General features: G+C 46.7%; 1 protein-coding gene across 4 annotated transcripts in view; it reads right to left on the minus strand.

The window, feature by feature from the left end:
- Rps6kc1 (ribosomal protein S6 kinase C1) overlaps nt 1–18,493 on the minus strand; it is a 144,953-nt gene that overhangs the window by 97,910 nt on the left and 28,550 nt on the right. For all 4 annotated transcript variants that reach the window (XM_041635391.1, XM_041635393.1, XM_041635392.1 and 1 more), the window contains exons 4-5: nt 7,052–7,167; nt 5,437–5,530 (exon numbers count right to left, since the gene is read on the minus strand). In XM_041635391.1, coding sequence (XP_041491325.1) covers nt 5,437–5,530; nt 7,052–7,167 — 210 coding nt within the window. The remainder of the gene's footprint in view (nt 1–5,436; nt 5,531–7,051; nt 7,168–18,493) is intronic.

Consider the following 18,493-nt stretch of genomic DNA (forward strand, 5'->3'; position numbering starts at 1 on the left):
TGGCTTTTGACAACAAAAATCTAAGAACATAGTTTCGCTTCCTCCTGCTTTTTACAACTTTATTCTCCAGCAAATATAATCCAAATAATGCATACATGTGCACACATATAGATGTACAGGAAGACAGACTGCGTAAATACACACATGTATATATGCACATGATGTGCAGCTGTATAGGACAGAGATGTAAATACACATGCATATGTGCACACATATAGATGTACAGACATGACATGTAAATACACATCTGTATATGTGTACACATACAGACATAGATATGCTGTATAAAACACAAGTGCACACATGTGCACACATACAGATATATAGACATGACATGTAAAAGTCAATACCTACTTTATTTACCTGAGTACATCTGCTGATATAGTCTTGCTCAGCAACTCAATATGGCCCTACAACTCAGTCTGTTTTAGATAAAACTACATCTGAGCATCACATGAAATGGAGACTACAGCCCAGAAAGGGAGTGAATAAGTGTGCCACAGGGAGTGACAAGCACATTACAGGCTGTGAGTCTTGCTGAGGAGGAGGAGCAGTGGGTGGGGCAGGCAGCGCGGGTACTTGCACAACACACAGAAGAGCTGCCAGAGTTAAACCAGCCTAAAGCCAACCCGCCCTCACAGGGACGCTCAGGACATCCCCAGAGGAGCACCCTTCCACGGGCCCCTACTCCTCTTTTGGAAGTGATACAAGGGGAAGTCAAAGGTTCCATGAAAGTCTCCTGCCTCCGGGTGTGGATCACAGAGATTCCAGTCTCGGTGCTATTAGAGGGCCCCAGGTGACTTGTTAAAAAAGCAGCTACAGACACGAGGGGTGTGCTTAGCATCCCAGTCCACCTGCCTGCCCTCACCTCTGGGCTTTGAACTGCTCAGAGTCAGGCAGTGTAGCGAAATCTGCCTAGGACACCATCTCTAAAAGACGGGCCTGGGGGAAAGGTTGAGCTGCCACACACAGGAGCTTTATACTACGAGCCATCAGAACCCTGCATTTGAAGACCATCTGCACAAAGAGAGCGGCCTCCTTTGACAACAGGTGGCCTCTCGTGGGTGACTATCTATAAAACACGTGGCCTCGTTACTATTAGCTCATCACCTCTACTCAACTCTGTGGTTCAAACATTGCCACAGTCAACCAAAGGAAGTCTCTTCTTGTCCCAGCAGCAATCACTCCTGCTACATGCATGAAAAAAAGCACCCAGCCCAGAACCTAGATTACCAGGAGGCAGAGGACACAGGAACCTGACAGTACCGGATCTGATTCCCTGAGAAGCAAGCCCTTCTTAGAGGAGAGCCTCGTGAGGCCCCACCCCTAGCTGGGGAGCTGATGGCTGCTAATGGCCGCAGGGAGAGCAGCCATTTTCTTCAGTAGCCATGGAAAGACAACCATGCTCCAGTTAACAGTCAACACCCACACTCATCAGCAACCCCAACTAAACCCAGGGGGTCACTCAAATTAAATAGGGAAAAGCAGGAGGGAGATTAGTTAGGGAGAAAAAGGGGTCCAGAAAGAGTGGGGAAGTGTGAGACAGTGTAGGGGTATATTATATGCATATATGAAATTGTTGATGAATACATTTTTTAAAAGAAAGAAAAGAAACTGGCCCTTCTAAATATGCCTATGAGAAAATCCCTAAATCCAGAGTCTTGTGCTAGTCACGATTCTGGTACTCAACAGCTAGAACCAGGGAGCAGCAAGTCCTTGACAGTCCCAAGGTCAATAGCAAGCCTGAGCTTTACCTTCCCAAAGACACTGCTGTGGATATCTTGGGAATAGAACAGGCCTCAAAAGCCGGTGCTGACCCCAGTACAGCCCAGCAGAAACACGGCTAAGCTCTGCCCAGCTCCTTTTGGCTCAAGGGCCTATTGTTCCACCACCCATCCTTCTGTGGATTCCAGGTTCCAACTCAGTCATCCTACACACGCATGTGTGTGAGTGTACATTTATGTTACATCCATCAGCTCCCTCCAAGGCCAGAATAGGGCGTGAAATCCCCTAGCGCCAACCGGGAACTGGACTCAGTGACAGCGCCAACCGGGAACTGGACTCAGTGGCGCCACCTCCCCAGACACGCCCTGAGCTTGCTCCACTGCGGACGGACCCGACGAATGTGCTCATCCCTTCACAGCAGGCCAGCGTCCTGGGAACTAGAAACGCCGGGCAGATACGGCCTGACTGCTGCCCTTCTGATGTCTAACTGAAAAGGAAAACATTTGTATAACATCTGTTGTCCCTTCTAATCCACAACCCAGGTGACCCACCCTGCCACAAAGTTCCATATACCCAGTGTTACCCTCCACAGCCCTGTAGGGCGCTCTAATCTTCAAGCAACATGCACACAATGACTCTCTCACTCACGTGTGTGTTTACCTTTGTTTATTTGTTGGGTCTTGGTTGGATTGGTTTCTTCAGAAAGGAACTCTGCTAACAACCTTAAACTCACTGTGTAGGTGAGTCTAACTCAATTCCTGATTCTCCTGCCTCCATCTCTGAAGTGCTGGGACCACAGGTGTGCACCACCAGCCCTCACTCGACTGTGCTTATTTTAAGGAAAAGTCCCTATTTGTTTTAAGATTTCCCGCTGAAGCAAATTTAATTAGCCGTGGGAAGTGAGCGAGGGTGAGTGAACAACACTTGAGAACAAAAGCGGAACTCCTTCAAGCTGAGGGTTCTCATTCCTCTAGAACACAGGATGGAGGAGAGGAAGCCCGGCCCTAAGATTTGAATTCCCATGGTGCCACCTTGTGGACATTTGTAGAATAAAAAAATCTATTTCAGTGCAAACTGCTTTTAGTTGGACAGACTTTAGGTCAATCCTAACAGACTTTTGTTATTAGCTAACGGGCCAACTTAAGGATATTCATATTTAAAGTGACTGCCTTGAAGCGCAGACATTAAATTCACTAAATAGAAATGAACACAAAAAGTTAAAAAACAAAGGGTATTTTAATGCTCTGTGTATTTTCATGTATGTGTATCATGCATGTTTGTGTGTGTAAGCATGTACACAGATGACACAGCATACAGGCTAGCTGGTTCAGCACACCCCAGGCGAGCTGTCCCACATCTCCTGCCTCCACCTCCCACCTCTCTGTAGTAGTGATGGGACTGCACACGCGTCCAGCAGCGCCTGAACTCAGATCCTCACACTCAGCAAGCAACCCACCACAGAGGCCTTAGCCAGCCTTATAAAAGAGACTTTTTAAATCCAACTTAAAAAAAACTATGCACCTTCCCAGTAATCCTCCAATGTTAAAAAACAAAAACAAAAAAACACTATCCAAAATGTAGCAGGTTAGCAGCAAGGCCACCTGCATCCCTCAAGCAGGCCAGCAGAGGAGAGAAGCGCTCCCTCCAAGAGGCTGGGCTACCATGCCCACCACCATCTCAGTAATTCTAATAAAGCACACAAGTTTCAAATAGAAAAGAGGTGTTCGTCAACAGTGAGCCCTCCTCTTATCATCAGGGATGGGGTCTAACTGCTCTGTGCAGGGGAGAGAGAAGAGCTAGTGTCATGTAGGCAGGAAAGTGGTGGGAGCACATGCTCTTATGGCTCAGGTCCTAGCTCACAACTGTCCAGGACTCCAGCTCCAGGGAACCTGACACCCTCCTCTGATTTCCGCAGGCATCAAACACAAACGTGGGTGCACAGACACATATGCACTTAAAACACTTACACACATGAAATAAGGAAAAAATCTTTTTTAAAAGTTAAGAAAATGTACATTTTGTATGAAACCAACTCATTTGATGTTCTTGTTTCACACCTGGGCCGCTGCCATCCAGTTCCGTTTTACGCAATCTGAAAGAGGACTCTTTCGTCCACTGTACTGCAGTAATCAAAAAACGAAGAGAAAGTCCAAATATTTGTGTTTCCATGCCCTTTTGAACTAAACTAGAACTCATCAATCATGCATTTAAAAGGCAAACAACAACTATCATAATAATCACTTAGCATGTCTGTCTGGGACATGAACAAGCGCTCCCTCCCAGAGGCTATTATGCTCACTCCTTGGTGGAACTGTGACCAAGTGGAACCAACAGAGCTAGGACCCAGTAGGAGATACCATGAGGACATCACCTTCAGAGGACATAAATGTAGTTCTCGTGGGCCCTGATGAACAAGACTGGCCCTCCTCTGTAGTAATAAGGGCGGCGGGGCGGCGTCCCCAGCACCCCGACTGCCTGGCTAGCTTATGCCTGAAATAACAACACACAAACTGTATTCATTTAATCACTGCTTGGCCCATTTCTATCTAGCCTCTTCTAGGCTAATTCTCACATATTAATTTAGCCCATTTCTAATCATCTGTGTAGCGCCCCTAGGTGCGCTTACTGGGAAGATTCTAGCCTACGTCCATCCTGGGTTGGAGCTTCATCACGTGCATCTGCCTGGGAGCTGGGAGCATGGCGTCCCTCTGAGGCGTCTGCTCCCGAGAGGAGAGCTGTGGAGTCTGAGCTCACTTCCTCTTCCTCCCAGTGTTCTGTTCTGTTTACTCCTCCCACCTATCTTCTAACCAATGAGGGCCAAGCAGTTTCTTTTTATTTAACCAATGACCTTCCTCCATCACTCCTCAGTCTGGATTCCTATCTTGGCAAGTGTTGGGTTTTGAGTGTGAAATGTCCCCACGGGCTCATGTGTCCGAATTAGTTCCCTGTCGGTGGTGTCAATTTTGAAAGTTGGGGGTGTAGCTGGGAGAAGCAGGCTGATGGAGGGCTCTGCAGGTGTCTTTCAGCAGAAATCATCAGCCAGGCTTCGACTCCTCTGGAGGGAGAGGATGCCACCATCTGCGCACCTTCAACACCCTTCAACATTTAAACACCACCCCCAAAAAATCGTTTCCAAACACAAGACTCCTCTGCTTCTGTCCTGGTCCATCACCAAAATCAGACAGGTCTCCAAACCACTCCCACCCAGGACAATGTCCATGTGAAATGGGCTCTGGGTAGCCTTTCCGCCTCCCCTGGTTCCCCACAGGCAATGAAGAATTACTATGGACACCACCAACTCTATACTCCCCTCACCCCTGTGACTCTCAAGTCAAAGCTAAAGCTAAAGAAGGAAAGCACCCATCGCCTTTGGGGCTTAATTCTTCCCGGGGTGACAAGCCTCATTTAAAGTTGGCCTTGCAATGGGCTAAGAGTCAGGTACAGCTGGGTAGGCTCCGGCAGGCACTCACACAGCAAGGCCCACTGTCTGTGCATGGAATGTCTTACTGAGGTCTGACTCCCTCGTTATGTCATCAGAGCAAAGCTGCCGGGCAAGTGTGAGACATCACCAAGCCAGCCCAGGACTGCTGTATGGATGTCGGCTAAAGGAAGGCCCTCCACCTCTCAGAGACAGCTGTTGTTCCAATGCAATGTGACCCACATCCTCTGCAACCGAAGCCTCTGAGTCAACACAAGAGTAAAGTGTCTTACCTTCCACACCACACTCAGGAAAGGTGTCAGGCAGGGAGTCTGGGTGCTCGTCAACAGGACCAATTAGTGCAGAGCCGTCATTAATCACCCCACCCTGGAAGGGCAGAGCAGTCATGCATCCTTGTCAACCAGAGCACAGAAAGATGGGCAATGAACAAAGAAGCACTCACAAGGCTGTGGTAGCTACCCACGGGTTTACCCTTTGCAGAGCATCAGGAGAGCAAACAGGTCTTGCTCCCCTGTAAAGATGCGGCCCAGCCACACTCGGGGAGAGCTAAGGACACAGGGGCAAACGACTTCCACAGGCTCTCTGCAAACCTAAGCTCCTCTAAAGATAATCTGTTCCTTTTTTAATTCATATTTTTTAATAATACTACCATGCTTAATGTAACTATTTTTAGACAGGGTCTCACTGTCTAGCCCTTACTGGCCTGAAACCCACTATGTAGGCCAGGTTGGCCTAGAATCCAGAAGCCTGCCTGTGCTTCTTGAATGCTGGAATCAATGATATGTACCTCCATACCCAACTATATTGTGAGAGCACATTGTTTAAAATCTGCCCCCGATTTTAAGAAAATGTACCAATACAAAAAAAAAAAAAATGAGAGAGAGAGAGAAAAAAAACCCACAAAACTCAGCAGCTGGTCAACTCACAGTGTTCTTAGGGCCTGATCATCTAACCAGTGTGGGGCTCATCAGAAAGTCACTGGATTTTATCAAATCACAAATGCTATATCCACAGCACCTCAGATGTCTGAGAAGATACTTGTATGGAAAGCTATCCGTGCACACCATAAAGAAATTAAGGTTATCTTTAATAAAGAGACTTACTTTATTTTATTTTATGGGTAGATTTGTGTGCCTGAATGCATGTATGTGCGCCCAGGTGTGCGGCGCCTACAGAGCCAGTAGGTGTAAGATACCCTGGAACTGGAGTTACAGGCAGCTGTGCACACCTCATGTGAGTGCTAAGAGCCAAACCCAGGTCCTCTGCCGGAACAGTGAGAGCTCCTGACTGCTGAACAAGGCGTGGCATTCCTGCGACCAAACCCAGCACAGGAGGATCACGGGAGCTACTGGGTTATGGTGCGGAACCCTGTTTCAGAATTAACTAAAACTGAATCTCCACGCGATCACTTCTTTAATCATGTACTAAGTTTACAAATTCAGGCCATGGAGCTATTGCTTCTCTGTTCACACTCAGATGGCAGTCACCACACTGGTACAGCAGGGACGCCATGATGGGACTTTATGGACTGAACATCTAATCACAGACAAGGAGGCAGATAATCCTTAAACAATCACATCACTGAAATACTAACTCCTTTGGTGCTTTAACGTCCGGCTTGCCGTCTTTTGTGCCAACACTCCAATCGATCCATCAAATGACAGGGGAATGCAGACCTTCTCTCCTCCCACCTAACAGAAGACTAGGGATGCTCTCTGGGTCACAGGGTGATGGAGGAAGCCCAGCCGAAGACAACAGAGGCTGCGCTGGAACCTCTGCTTCCCAGTAAAGAACAGAACTTCAGAGCGAGGGAGCTTTCCCCCTGAATCTCCACACACCAAGGGCAAAAGCGTGTCACAGCACACACTTCCCAGAAAAACTACAAACCTTGAAGAAGTCCTCGAGCTGCTTACTGTTGTACAAGGCGGGAGTGTTGGCGGAGAACTGGAGCAAGTCTTCGGCACACTGGCGTCTCTCCTCAATAACAGTCTTGTCAAATCGCCCTACAAGTCAATGAGAGTCAACACTTAGGACAGAACGATGGCTTGGTTTTGTGACCGCTTGGGCCCAGGGAGCGAAGCTACCACAGGCCAGGCTGCACATCTGCAGAGCTCAGCACGCAATCATCAATGCCACTCACGGCTTACAATGTTTTTGATGAAGGAGCCGCACTGTCAACTGATAAGTAGGCTGTATCCACACCCGGGTCCTGCCCACATAAGAAACTCACGATGTAAGAACATGGCAATCTGAAACTAAAGTTGAGAGAGGATTTTAAAGAATTCAAATGGCTTCCTCTAGTCATTTAATGCTGCAATCACTCATACAATTTTCCCTTTGACTCTTTTTTGTTTACACAGGAGGCTGAAGAGAGGGAATTACGAGAACATCTATATTAGCAGTGGGGTCAAAAACCTCAGCTTGAAGCAGAAAGCTTTAATGCTAAATTCTGTATGTGCTGGCTCATGAAGGCCTGCTCGTGAGAAAATAGGCGCCGAGAACAGGTGTGCTCCACTCCACAAGGAAGGCACAGTGGCTCAAACACAAGCTCTAACAACACGTACCATGTGAACGCGCATAGGAGCCTTTCCAGTGTGATAGCTCTGCAGGCTTTCCCACACGATCACCTGTTGACATGTCGCGTGCCCTGCACAGGCTGCCTTGCAATGCTTTAAAACTAACCAGCTCAAAAGGGCAGTGTCCTCGCAGCCTGAAACATTCTAAGTGGTTTTGCAAAACACTAACAAAATCCTGAGACAAAAGGCGCTCCTAGGTCCCAGGGCACTAAAATCCCCTCACTCGAGTCTCCTGCCTGTGCAAACTATCTATGTAATTTTTAAAAGTTATTGTACTGGGTGGAGGAGGAGCTAGGCCTGGCTCAAATACAAGCTCCTGCACTCCCCGCTTTAAGGTGTCCTGTGGAAAAAGTGACTCACAGACCGTTAAATCTCCCGTGGCCACAGCAAGCCTGCGACAACACTACACAGATCATCATGGGGTCAAATCTTCACAAAGTTTCAGTGACTAGCACACAAAGATGCTAGCAAATCTGTGTGAGCTGTTGCTGATTAGCAAAGACAGAAAAACCCTCTGTAAAATCTGTCTTAAGGTGGAACATTCTTATAGAAGACCCTAACAGGGTACATTGAAAGACAGACAGACCAAGCCATAACTCACAGACTGTAGATTCAACAATGCTATAGAACCTTCAAGAATGTCCTTTCCCTGCCCTCCAGAGCCTTAGACCTAGTAAGGCCAGTGGCAGTCAGCTGCAGGGTCCTACCATCTGGAATTCTGGAATACTACAGAACCAGTCAACAGTCACTACCCAAATAAAAAGTTTCCCAGGCTCTTACTGGCCTAGAACTCATTACAAAGACCAGGCTGGCTCTGCCCTAAAGAAGATCTGCCTGCCTCTGCCTCCAGAATGCTGAGACTAAAGGCCACTATGTCCAGCCTCTCACTCTCCCTTTTCAAAATGTCCCTGACTTCCCCTGACGTGTGTCAGCCAAGACTGCATTGTTCCCTGTCGGCCTGGACTTGGGTCTGACCAACAGAACAGCAACATAAGATGCACGATTGCTTGCCTGAAATCCACTGAATGGCAGCTGCAAACACCCTCTCCCTGCTTCTCGCCCAGGTCCCTTCCTGCTGCCAAGAAAGACGGTGATGTGGAAGGCACAGGAGACAAAGCTGCAACTTCTGGGCACTGTGGCACTTCCATCCCAGACTGCAACCAGACTTCCAAACGTGTTTTAAAAACAAACAAAAACAAAAACAAAAAACCTGGCCTTTTCTACCTTGTACGGAACTGTGCCACATGTAATCGTACCTAGGATGACCCACGGCACTAAATCTGTCACTTGTGCTTGGTTCATATGCAACAAATAAACCAACTTCCCAAAGACAAGAACACTTCCCTATCCTACTGGCCTCCCCATCCATCGTATCATCCAGAAATAAAACGTCAGACATCCCAATAAGTACAAACATCCAAGATAAAATAATAAATAAAGGATGGAGGGGGGAGGACCTTGGACTTTCCACAGGGCAGGGAACCCTGACTGCTCTTCGGACTGGAGAGGGAGGGGGAGAGGAGTGGGGGGAGGAGGAGAAGAGTGGGAGGAGGGGGAGGGAAATGGGAGGCTGGGAGGAGGCGGGAATTTTTTTTCTTTCAATAAAAAAAATAATAAAGTATTCAATATTGAGAAAAATTCCATAGTCAAACAGGTGAAATATCCATGATTCCTTCTAAGTAAGTATGGACCTATACTTGCAATTACAAGCCAAAATGTCTCTCTTAAAGAATACTGATTTGGCAGAGAATGGCTGAGTGGGTAAAGCGTTTGCCGTGTGTCTTAACTAGACTCATATTGCTGTGATCAGTGCCATGACCAAGTAACTGGAGGAGGGAAGGTTTATTTGGCTTACAATTCCACATCACAGTCCTTCCTCAAAACAAGTCAAGGCAGGAGCCTGGAGGCAGGAGCCTGGAGGCAGGAGCGGATGCAGGGACCATGGAGGATGCTTTCTGGCTTGTTCCTCACACTTTGCTCAGCCTGCTTTCTCATACAGCTCAGGACCATCTACCCAGGGGTGGCACCACCCTCCAGAGGCTGGGCCCACCATAATCAACCACAGGCATTTTCTCAATGAAGGTTCCCACTTCCCAGATGGCTCTAACTTGTGTCAGGTTAACCAGGACACTGTGCAAGCATGAGGACTTGGTTCTAATCCCCATTGACCACAGCAAAGCCGAGCACAGCAGCATGAGGTTCGAATCCCATTCTGGGTAAGGGCGCAGGGCTCCCTGCATGCCTGCTGGACAGCCAGTCTAGATGAATCAGCAAGCTCCAGGTTCAGTGAGAAACCCATTTCCAAAAGTAAGGTGGACTGTGATTGAAAAAGACATCAGCTGGGTGGTGATGGTACATACCCTTAATCCCAGCACTCGAGAGGCAGAGGCAGGAAGATCTCTGTAAGTTCAAGACCAACCTGGTCTACAGAGCTAGTTCCAGGACAGCTAGGGCTATTACATAGAGAAACCCTGTCTCAAAAAAACAAACAAATATAGATAGATAGATAGATAGATAGATAGATAGATAGATAGATAGATAGAGATCTGACATGGACTTCAGCCTTCACACACATACATGCATGCATACACATGAACACAGACACACAAACACAGTTAGGAGTGAATAATATTACTGCAAGCATCTATGGTTTTGGAATAGAAGCAGAAATAGTGCTGGGTTTTTTTTTTATGTTTTAACCACACTAACACTGCACACCATCTTCAAATACATGAAGCACATGCTGAGAAGTCAACATAGGACTTATTAGTAAGTAAATGATGCCTTAAAGATCTCATCTTTCAAATACATATAAGGATGGGAAGAGTGGTTAGAGAGACAGCTCCCTGGTTAGGAACACTTGTTGCTCTTGCAGAGGACCCAGGTTTGATTCCCAACCACTTGCCACCGTCCATAACTACAATTCCAGGCCACTGCAGTCCCTTCTTCTGCCCTCCAGGATACCAGACACACATGTGATGTACACAGACTCACATCTCACACTCATACATATAAAATAATTTTTTAAAAGACGAGGGGTGTCTCTAATGCTAATGACCAGCTCACCCCATCGAGCCAGAGGAAAGTGCTGAAACAGCAGATAAATCTGCCCCAAGTTCGCCTTTGCTTTACTTCTGCTGACCTAATGCATTTCTAGCCCACTAGAACTGGATAAGAGGAGATGAAGTAAATGTTTTCAGAATACCACAAAAAATAAAAGCATATGTAAAAAAAGATTTGATTACATTGAGCCATCTCATCTGAGTCCATGAAAGTACATGCTCACTTCTTTGTTTCCAAAAGAGCTTGGAATAATTTTTTTAATTTATTTATTTATTAAAGATTTCTGTCTCTTCCCCGCCACCGCCTCCCATTTCCCTCCCCCTCCCCCAGTCAAGTTCCCCTCCCTCGTCAGCCCAAAGAGCAATCAGGGTTCCCTGACCTGTGGGAAGTCCAAGGACCACCCACCTCCATCCAGGTCTAGTAAGGTGAGCATCCAAACTGTCCCACAAAGCCAGTACGTGCAGTAGGATCAAAAACCCATTGCCATTGTTCTTGAGTTCTCAGTAGTCCTCATTGTCCGCTATGTTCAGCTAGTCCGGTTTTATCCCAGGCTTTTTCAGACCCATTCCAGCTGGCCTTGGTGAGTCCCCGATAGAACATCCCCATTGTCTCAGTGTGTGGGTGCACCCCTCGAGGTCCTGAGTTCCTTGCTCGTGCTCTCTCTCCTTCTGCTCCTGATTTGGACCTTGAGATTCCTGTCTGGTGCTCCAATGTGGGTCTCTGTCTCCTTTCATCGCCTGATGAAGGTTAATATTCAGGAGGATGCCTATATGTTTTTCTTTGGGTTCTCCTTATTTAGCTTCTCTAGGATCACTAATTATAGGCTCCATGTCCTTTGTTTATGGCTAGAAACCAAATATGAGTGAGTACATCCCATTTTCCTCTTTTTGGGTCTGGATTACCTCACTCAGGATAGTGTTTTCTATTTCCATCCATTTGCATGCAAAATTCAAGAAGTCCTTGTTTTTTACTGCTGAGTAGTACTCTAATATGTATATATTCCATACTTTCTTCATCCATTCTTCCATTGAAGGGCATCTAGGTTGTTTCCAGGTTCTGGCTATTACAAACAATGCTGCTATGAACATAGTAGAGCATATACTTTTGTTGTATGATAGGGCTTCTCTTGGGTATATTCCCAAGAGTGGTATTGCTGGGTCCAGGGGTAGGTTGATCCCGAGTTTCCTGAGAAACTGCCACACTGCTTTCCAAAGTGGTTGCACAAGTTTGCATTCCCACCAGCAATGGATGAGTGTACCCCTTTCTCCACAACCTCTCCAGCAAAGGCTATTATTGGTGGTTTTGATTTTAGCCATTTTGACAGGTGTACGTTGTCTTGATTTGCATTTCCCTGATCGCTAAGGAAGTTGAGCATGACCTGTCTTTTGGCCTTTGAACTTCTGTTGAGAATTCTCTGTTCAGCTCAGGTATTTTTTTTTAATTGTACTGTGGGCTGGGGAGATTTCTCAGTGAATAAAGTGCTTCTTGCACAAACATAAAGACCTAAACTCAAACCTCCAGCCCCATATAAAGAACAAGGCAAGGCAGCGCCCTTCTGCAGTCAGCAGAGGCGGAGACAGGAGGGTCCCTGGAGACTCACTGACAGTCGTCTAGCCAATCCGTGAGCTCCAGTAAATCAAGAGAAGAAGGGAGAGAGAGAAGATACCTGCGGTCCACCTCTGGCTCAACACACACTTTCCGGCACACAAACCCGTGCATACATGAAAACATCACACATATAACAAAATATGCAGAATGGACACAAAGATACAAAAGAATATTATTATAATACCTACTGACCCTAGCAGATATAGCAAAATGTCTCCCTTCCTTTGTGATAGAGTCCACTACGCAGCCCTGGCTGGCCTGGAACTTGCTATGTAGCCCAGGCTGGCCTAAAACTCACAGAGATCCCCTACCTTTGCCTCCCAAGTGCTGGGGTTACAGGTGTGTGCCACCACACTCAGCTTTTTACGTAGCACCACTCAAGTGTGACCCTGGGGGCAGAGATGCTTACAACCCTGCACATGGGTAGCCCCTAGAGTACTCTAGTTTCCCTGGAAATGCAGCCGCATGAAGAAGCAATGTAGTTGCTTCTCTACAGCCGTTCTACTAAAGTGCTGATGTTAGCTGCCCGTGAGCAGGACAGAAAGACTGCCAGCAAAGACATAAAATAGAAGCCAGTTTTTCCTAGGAATGTTCATCAGTCACAATACCACAAACCACATACACTTTGTACATTCAAAGTAAGTTACTCTCCACCAAAAAACCATCCAGTAACACGTTCCTTACTAACCACCAAGCCGGGCAGCCTAGGAAAGGAGCCACTGTCTATCACTTACAAGTATCCTTTGGGATTTTGTTTTTCCAATTTTTTTTAAACGGGATCTACTTATAGCCTAGACCAGAGTAGAACTCACGGCAATCCTCCTGCCTCACCCTCCTGAGTGCTGAAATTATAGGTGTGTGCAAACAAACCCATTTTATTTTTTTTTACTATAACTTAGAACAACTCAAAGAGCCATTTACAATTGTTTATTTATTTTTTACTTTTATTTACTTTAGGTGTATACACACACACCAGAAGAGGCACCAGATCTCATGGGGCTACAGTTACAGATGGCTGTCAGCTGCTATGTTAGTACTGGGAATTGAACTCTGGACCTCAGGAGAAGCAACAGCCTTAACTCAGCTCTTAACTACTGAGCCATCTCTCCAGACCCTACAAGTTTTGAAAATATAATGCTGAACCAGGCACAGAAGCCCACTCCTTACTCAGTGGAGTAAGTACTCAGGGGCTGGGAAAAAAAGCTGCCAAAAGGGTGAAGTCAGTCTGGGCTCTGGGCTACAAAGTGAGTTCTATGCTAGACTAAGCCAGAGAGAGAGAATCAGAATTAATTAACCACAAGAACAATGGCACTGGGTTTTGATCCTACTGCACGTACTGGCTTTGTGGACATGGTGGACAATGAGTACTACTGAGAACTCAAGAACCACGGCAATGGGTTTTTGATCCCACTGCACGTACTGGCTTTGTGAACATGGCGGACAATGAGGACTACTGAGAACTCAAGAACAATGGCACTGGGTTTTGATCCCACTGCACGTACTGGCTTTGGGGGAGCCTAGGCAGTTTGTATGCTCACCTTACTAGACCTGGATGGAGGTGGGTGGTCCTTGGACTTCCCACAGGTCAGGGAACCCTGATTGCTCTTTGGGCTGACGAGGGAGGGGGACTTGATCGGGGGAGGGGGAGGGAAATGGGAGGCGGTGGCGGGAGGAGGCAGAAATCTTTAATAAATAAATAAATTTTAAAAAAACAAAAAAACAAAACAAAATACAAAAGGCCAATACCAGTGGTCCACGTGAGTCCTGGCAACCTGAAACTGACCCTCATCCAGTGTGAACCAGCAAAAGCTTGATGCTAATGCCTGGTGGCAAAACTTCCTTCTCAGTTCAGAGGGAGAGCAAGCATGGCAGAAGAGTGCAGAGTTAACACCTGGGTCCCTGCCTCCCAGCACCTGGGCAGAGCATGCTGACTGCGCCTGGCACTGGGACTGGGCTGGCTAAGTCTGGGCTTCTATCAAGAACTTTGAGAAAAGCCCAAGAAAGGAAAGTTTGTCCTGAATAGCACGCCGCAAGGAATGGGAGGGTCTCATATTCTACAGAATCTTCCTAACTCTGAGTCTGTCGTTCTCAATAAATCTTCCAGTGAAACAGGAAGCATGTGGCCAAGCTCAGGCTGTGACCTGCAAGGAGGCGGGTGGCACTCAGGGTCACCAGGATCATTTTTCCTTTTTCTTTGGTTTCGTGGTGCTCGAGTTGGAACCCAGGGCCTCCCACACAGTAGGCAAGTGCTACCCTGAGCTACATACCAGTCTAGGTTTGTCATTTTTGTGGCTTGAACAATAAACATGTTTTAGGCTGTGTCCCAGGACTCAGAAGGCTGAGGCAGGAGGAATGTGAGTTCAAGGCTAGCCTGGGCCACACAGTGAGCTCCAGGATAGCCTAGCCTACAGCATAAGCTCTTGTTTCAAAAATAAATAAGTAAATACATACTAAAATCATATGACAGGGAAGAGGTATAGCTCAGGCAAAGCTACTGAGTCATAACTATGGGTGAAAAAGGACACATGAAGGACAGAGGAGGAAGCATGCAACAGGGGTGGCCCACTTCACACAGGGGTGGCCCACTTCACAACACTGCACCAAAGTCCCTTTCATGGTATGCTATTGCACTGTGGCCATCAGGGAAACACAGGAAGTTCCGTTAAAATATGACAATATAGCCGGGCAGTGGTGGCACGCGCCTTTAATCCCAGGACTCGGGAGGCAGAGACAGGTGGAGCCCTGTGAGTTCGAGGTCAGCCTGGTCTACAGATTGAGTTCCAGGACAGGCTCCACAGCTACAGAGAAAACCTGGTCTATAGACTGAGTTCCAGGACAGGCTCCACAGCTACAGAGAAAACCTGTCTAAACCTGGTCTATAGATTGAGTTCCAGGACAGGCTCCACAGCTACAGAGAAACCCTGTCTAAACCTGGTCTATAGATTGAGTTCCAGGACAGGCTCCACAGCTACAGAGAAACCCTCTCTAAACCTGGTCTATGGATTGAGTTCCAGGACAGGCTCCAAAGCTACAGAGAAACCCTGTCTAAAAACACCAAAACAAAAATTACAAAAAAGACACTATTTGTAAGTTATTATAAAGTAACGGTGGGGAGGAAGCTGTGCACAGAAACACAGGAAGGGCTAAGAATGAGCAGCCCTGGAAATGGCACACAAGTGCCCACTGCCCCATCTTGTAGGTTCCCTTCTCTAAAGCTGAAATTTCTGTAAATTAAAAAAAAAAATGGAAAAAAAGATAAAAGGAGCATTACTTGATATCACTGAACATAATGTGCATTTGAAAATATTAGTAAAATATTATTTACAAAAAGTTTCAGTTAAATAGAAAGTGCTGATTGGTTGTCCTTGAAACCAGGAAGAGCGAGAGCAGCTCATCCCACAGGAAACAGACTGGAAGTCTAAAAGTCTCCACCGAAACGGAGTGCAGTGTCAGAGGAGACAGAGGAGGGGAGGGCAGGGAACCCAGCAACAGGTTACAGCTAATGTCAGGACACGCTGAACACACTACAGAAGCCCAGTGAGAAGCTCCACTGGGCAGTAATTCTCTGAGACCACTCTGCAAAGCCAGACAGGGTTGTAAACGCCTATAATCCTAGCACTGGGGAGGTGGAGGCAGAAGATCAAGTATTCAAGGACATCCTCAGCTACACAGCAAATTTAAACCCATCCTGAACTGCCTGGGCTCCTGCAACTGCATGGGTAATAGGTACCGGGCAGTAATGTGACTGATGCTATCTGACCACCCTGGAGCATTCTCTTCTCTGTGGTCCTGGCACAGAAGATGCATCACTGACATTCTGCAGATTTAGTGCTAGTCCTTCCTGCTGAGTCTACCTACTCAAAAAGACAGAGAGCTAGCCAACAGTCCTCGCCACACTGCCACAGCTGTGGCCTGCAGGGCTCACTAGAGTTAGCAAGTATTACAAATGAGCTGCACCGTTTACTAAGAGAGACAAATTACTCATTTATTAAGATTAATAAGGAGGTGTGGAGATAGACAAAGACAATCCATTAAAAACAGGCACTAAACTGAGAGCATCCGCTGAGAAGCCACGCTGACACAGTGACAAGTTCATGACTTAAAAAGTCAAACTGTGCAGGGAAGAGACAGAAAGTTTTAATAAATAAATAAATTTTAAAAAAAAGAAAAAAAGTCAAACTGTGTCTTCAACATCAAAGTCTAGGGAGCAGGAGTGCTGGCTCAGTGGTAAAGAGCACATACAGTCCTTGCAGAGGAACAGAGTTCCATTTCCAACACCCACATTGGGTGCCTCACAACTTCCTGTAACTTGAGCTCCAGGGACCTTAGGCACAGCACTCACGTGGACAGAGCCAGACAGAGACACATGCACATACACATAACTTAAAATAAGTCTGAAAGTGCTTTAAAAATTCACAGAATGGAAAATACAAGGTGAGGATACTAACAGCCCTCCTGACTCTCAGAAGCTGTCAACGTAGGCAGGCACTCTTCACACGAGGCGGGAGGGTCTACTCACCAAACACAGAGTTGTTCAATATTTGCTTTAACCCAAAAATGCAGCTCAGGCAGGCCTAATGGAGGAAGGTCATTGGTTAAATAAAAAGAAACTGCTTGGCCCTCATTGGTTAAAAGATAGGTGGGAGGAGTAAACAGAACAGAACGCTGGGAGGAAGAGGAAGTGAGCTTAGACTCGACAGCTCTCCTCTCGGGAGCAGACGCCTCAGAGGGCCGCCATGCTCCCAGCTCCCAGGCAGACGCATGTGATGAACCTCCTACCCAGGATGGACATGGGCTAGAATCCTCCCGGTAAACGCACCTAGGGGCGCTACCCAGATGATTAGAAATGGGCTAAATTAACATGTGAGAATTAGCCTAGAAGAGGCTAGATAGAAATGGGCCAAGCAGTGATTAAAAGAATACAGTGTCCGTGTAATTATTTCGGGCGTGAGCTAGCCAGGCAGTCGGGGTGCTGGGGACGCAGCCCCGCCACCCTTATTACTACAAATGGCGCCTGACATGATGGACTAAACCCACTTAAAAAACCTGAGAAGGCTTAAAAATAAGGGAGAGAGAGTTTAACACAGATTTTTGCTGTTTGTTGGTGGCGTGCTGTAGAGAGATTTCCTGATTCGGCAACAGCAGCAGAAAAAACGCTGTGTCATTTTAAAGCACAGCTTCTTGGGGCTGTACTGCCAGCGTGAACTCTGGCTTTAAAGCATTTATGGCACTCTGCGTGCTAGAGGCAAGCAAGCGCTCTCATCTGAGAGAGGCTTCCTGACTCAGCTTTAGCTGCAAAACCCTGCACCTCATTAAGAGGTCCTGCCACGAAACACTTAAATGGTGTTGACGAAAAGCTGAACATATGCTTTTCAGTTTTCAGCCATAGCAGGAAAAAAGCTGCGCCGTTTAAAAAATGCCAGCTTTCTGGCTGTCCTGCCAGGGCAAACTCTGACTCTTTTACGCAGCAGGTGGTTCGTGCGGTTTGCAAGCACAGGCTGCTGAAGCTCGCTTACTGGCAGGGACCTTGAAATGCCATAGAGTTGTGGAAGTAAACATGGCTACAGCCAGTACCTCAGCCATGAGGCTGGAAAGCTAAGGAATGGGCTGGATCCAGCCATCAAAGCCACAGCTTTAGTCCTACTGAGATTGCTTGGTAAATTAAAGACTCATGTGGTCAGAAAAAGAGAGATATACAGTAAAGAGAGATTCAAAGACAGAAAATTTCTGAATGGTTTAAAGTGTGTTAAAAATATAAGCAGACTAAAAGTTGAAGTTCTTAAAGTAAAAAAAAAAAAGGAAGAGAGTTATTGTGTGTGGTAGTACACACCTTTAATCCCAACACTTGGAAGGCAGAGGGAGATTGACCTCTGTGACTTCAAGGTGTGGTAGCACACGCCTTTAATCCCAGTGCCTAGAAGGCAGAGACAAACAGATCTCTGTGAGTTCAAGGTGTATTAGTGTACGCCTTTAATCCCGAATGCCTGGGAGGCAGAGATGGGCAGATCTCTGAGAGTTCAAGGACAGCCTGGTCCACAGAGTTATTCCAGGTCAAAGATATACAGAGAATATAAAATAGAAG

The sequence above is a fragment of the Microtus oregoni genome, unplaced genomic scaffold, assembly GCF_018167655.1.
Source record: "Microtus oregoni isolate MIOR12 unplaced genomic scaffold, Mior012 000047F_ref0000412, whole genome shotgun sequence".
NCBI classification, from domain to species: domain Eukaryota; kingdom Metazoa; phylum Chordata; class Mammalia; order Rodentia; family Cricetidae; genus Microtus; species Microtus oregoni.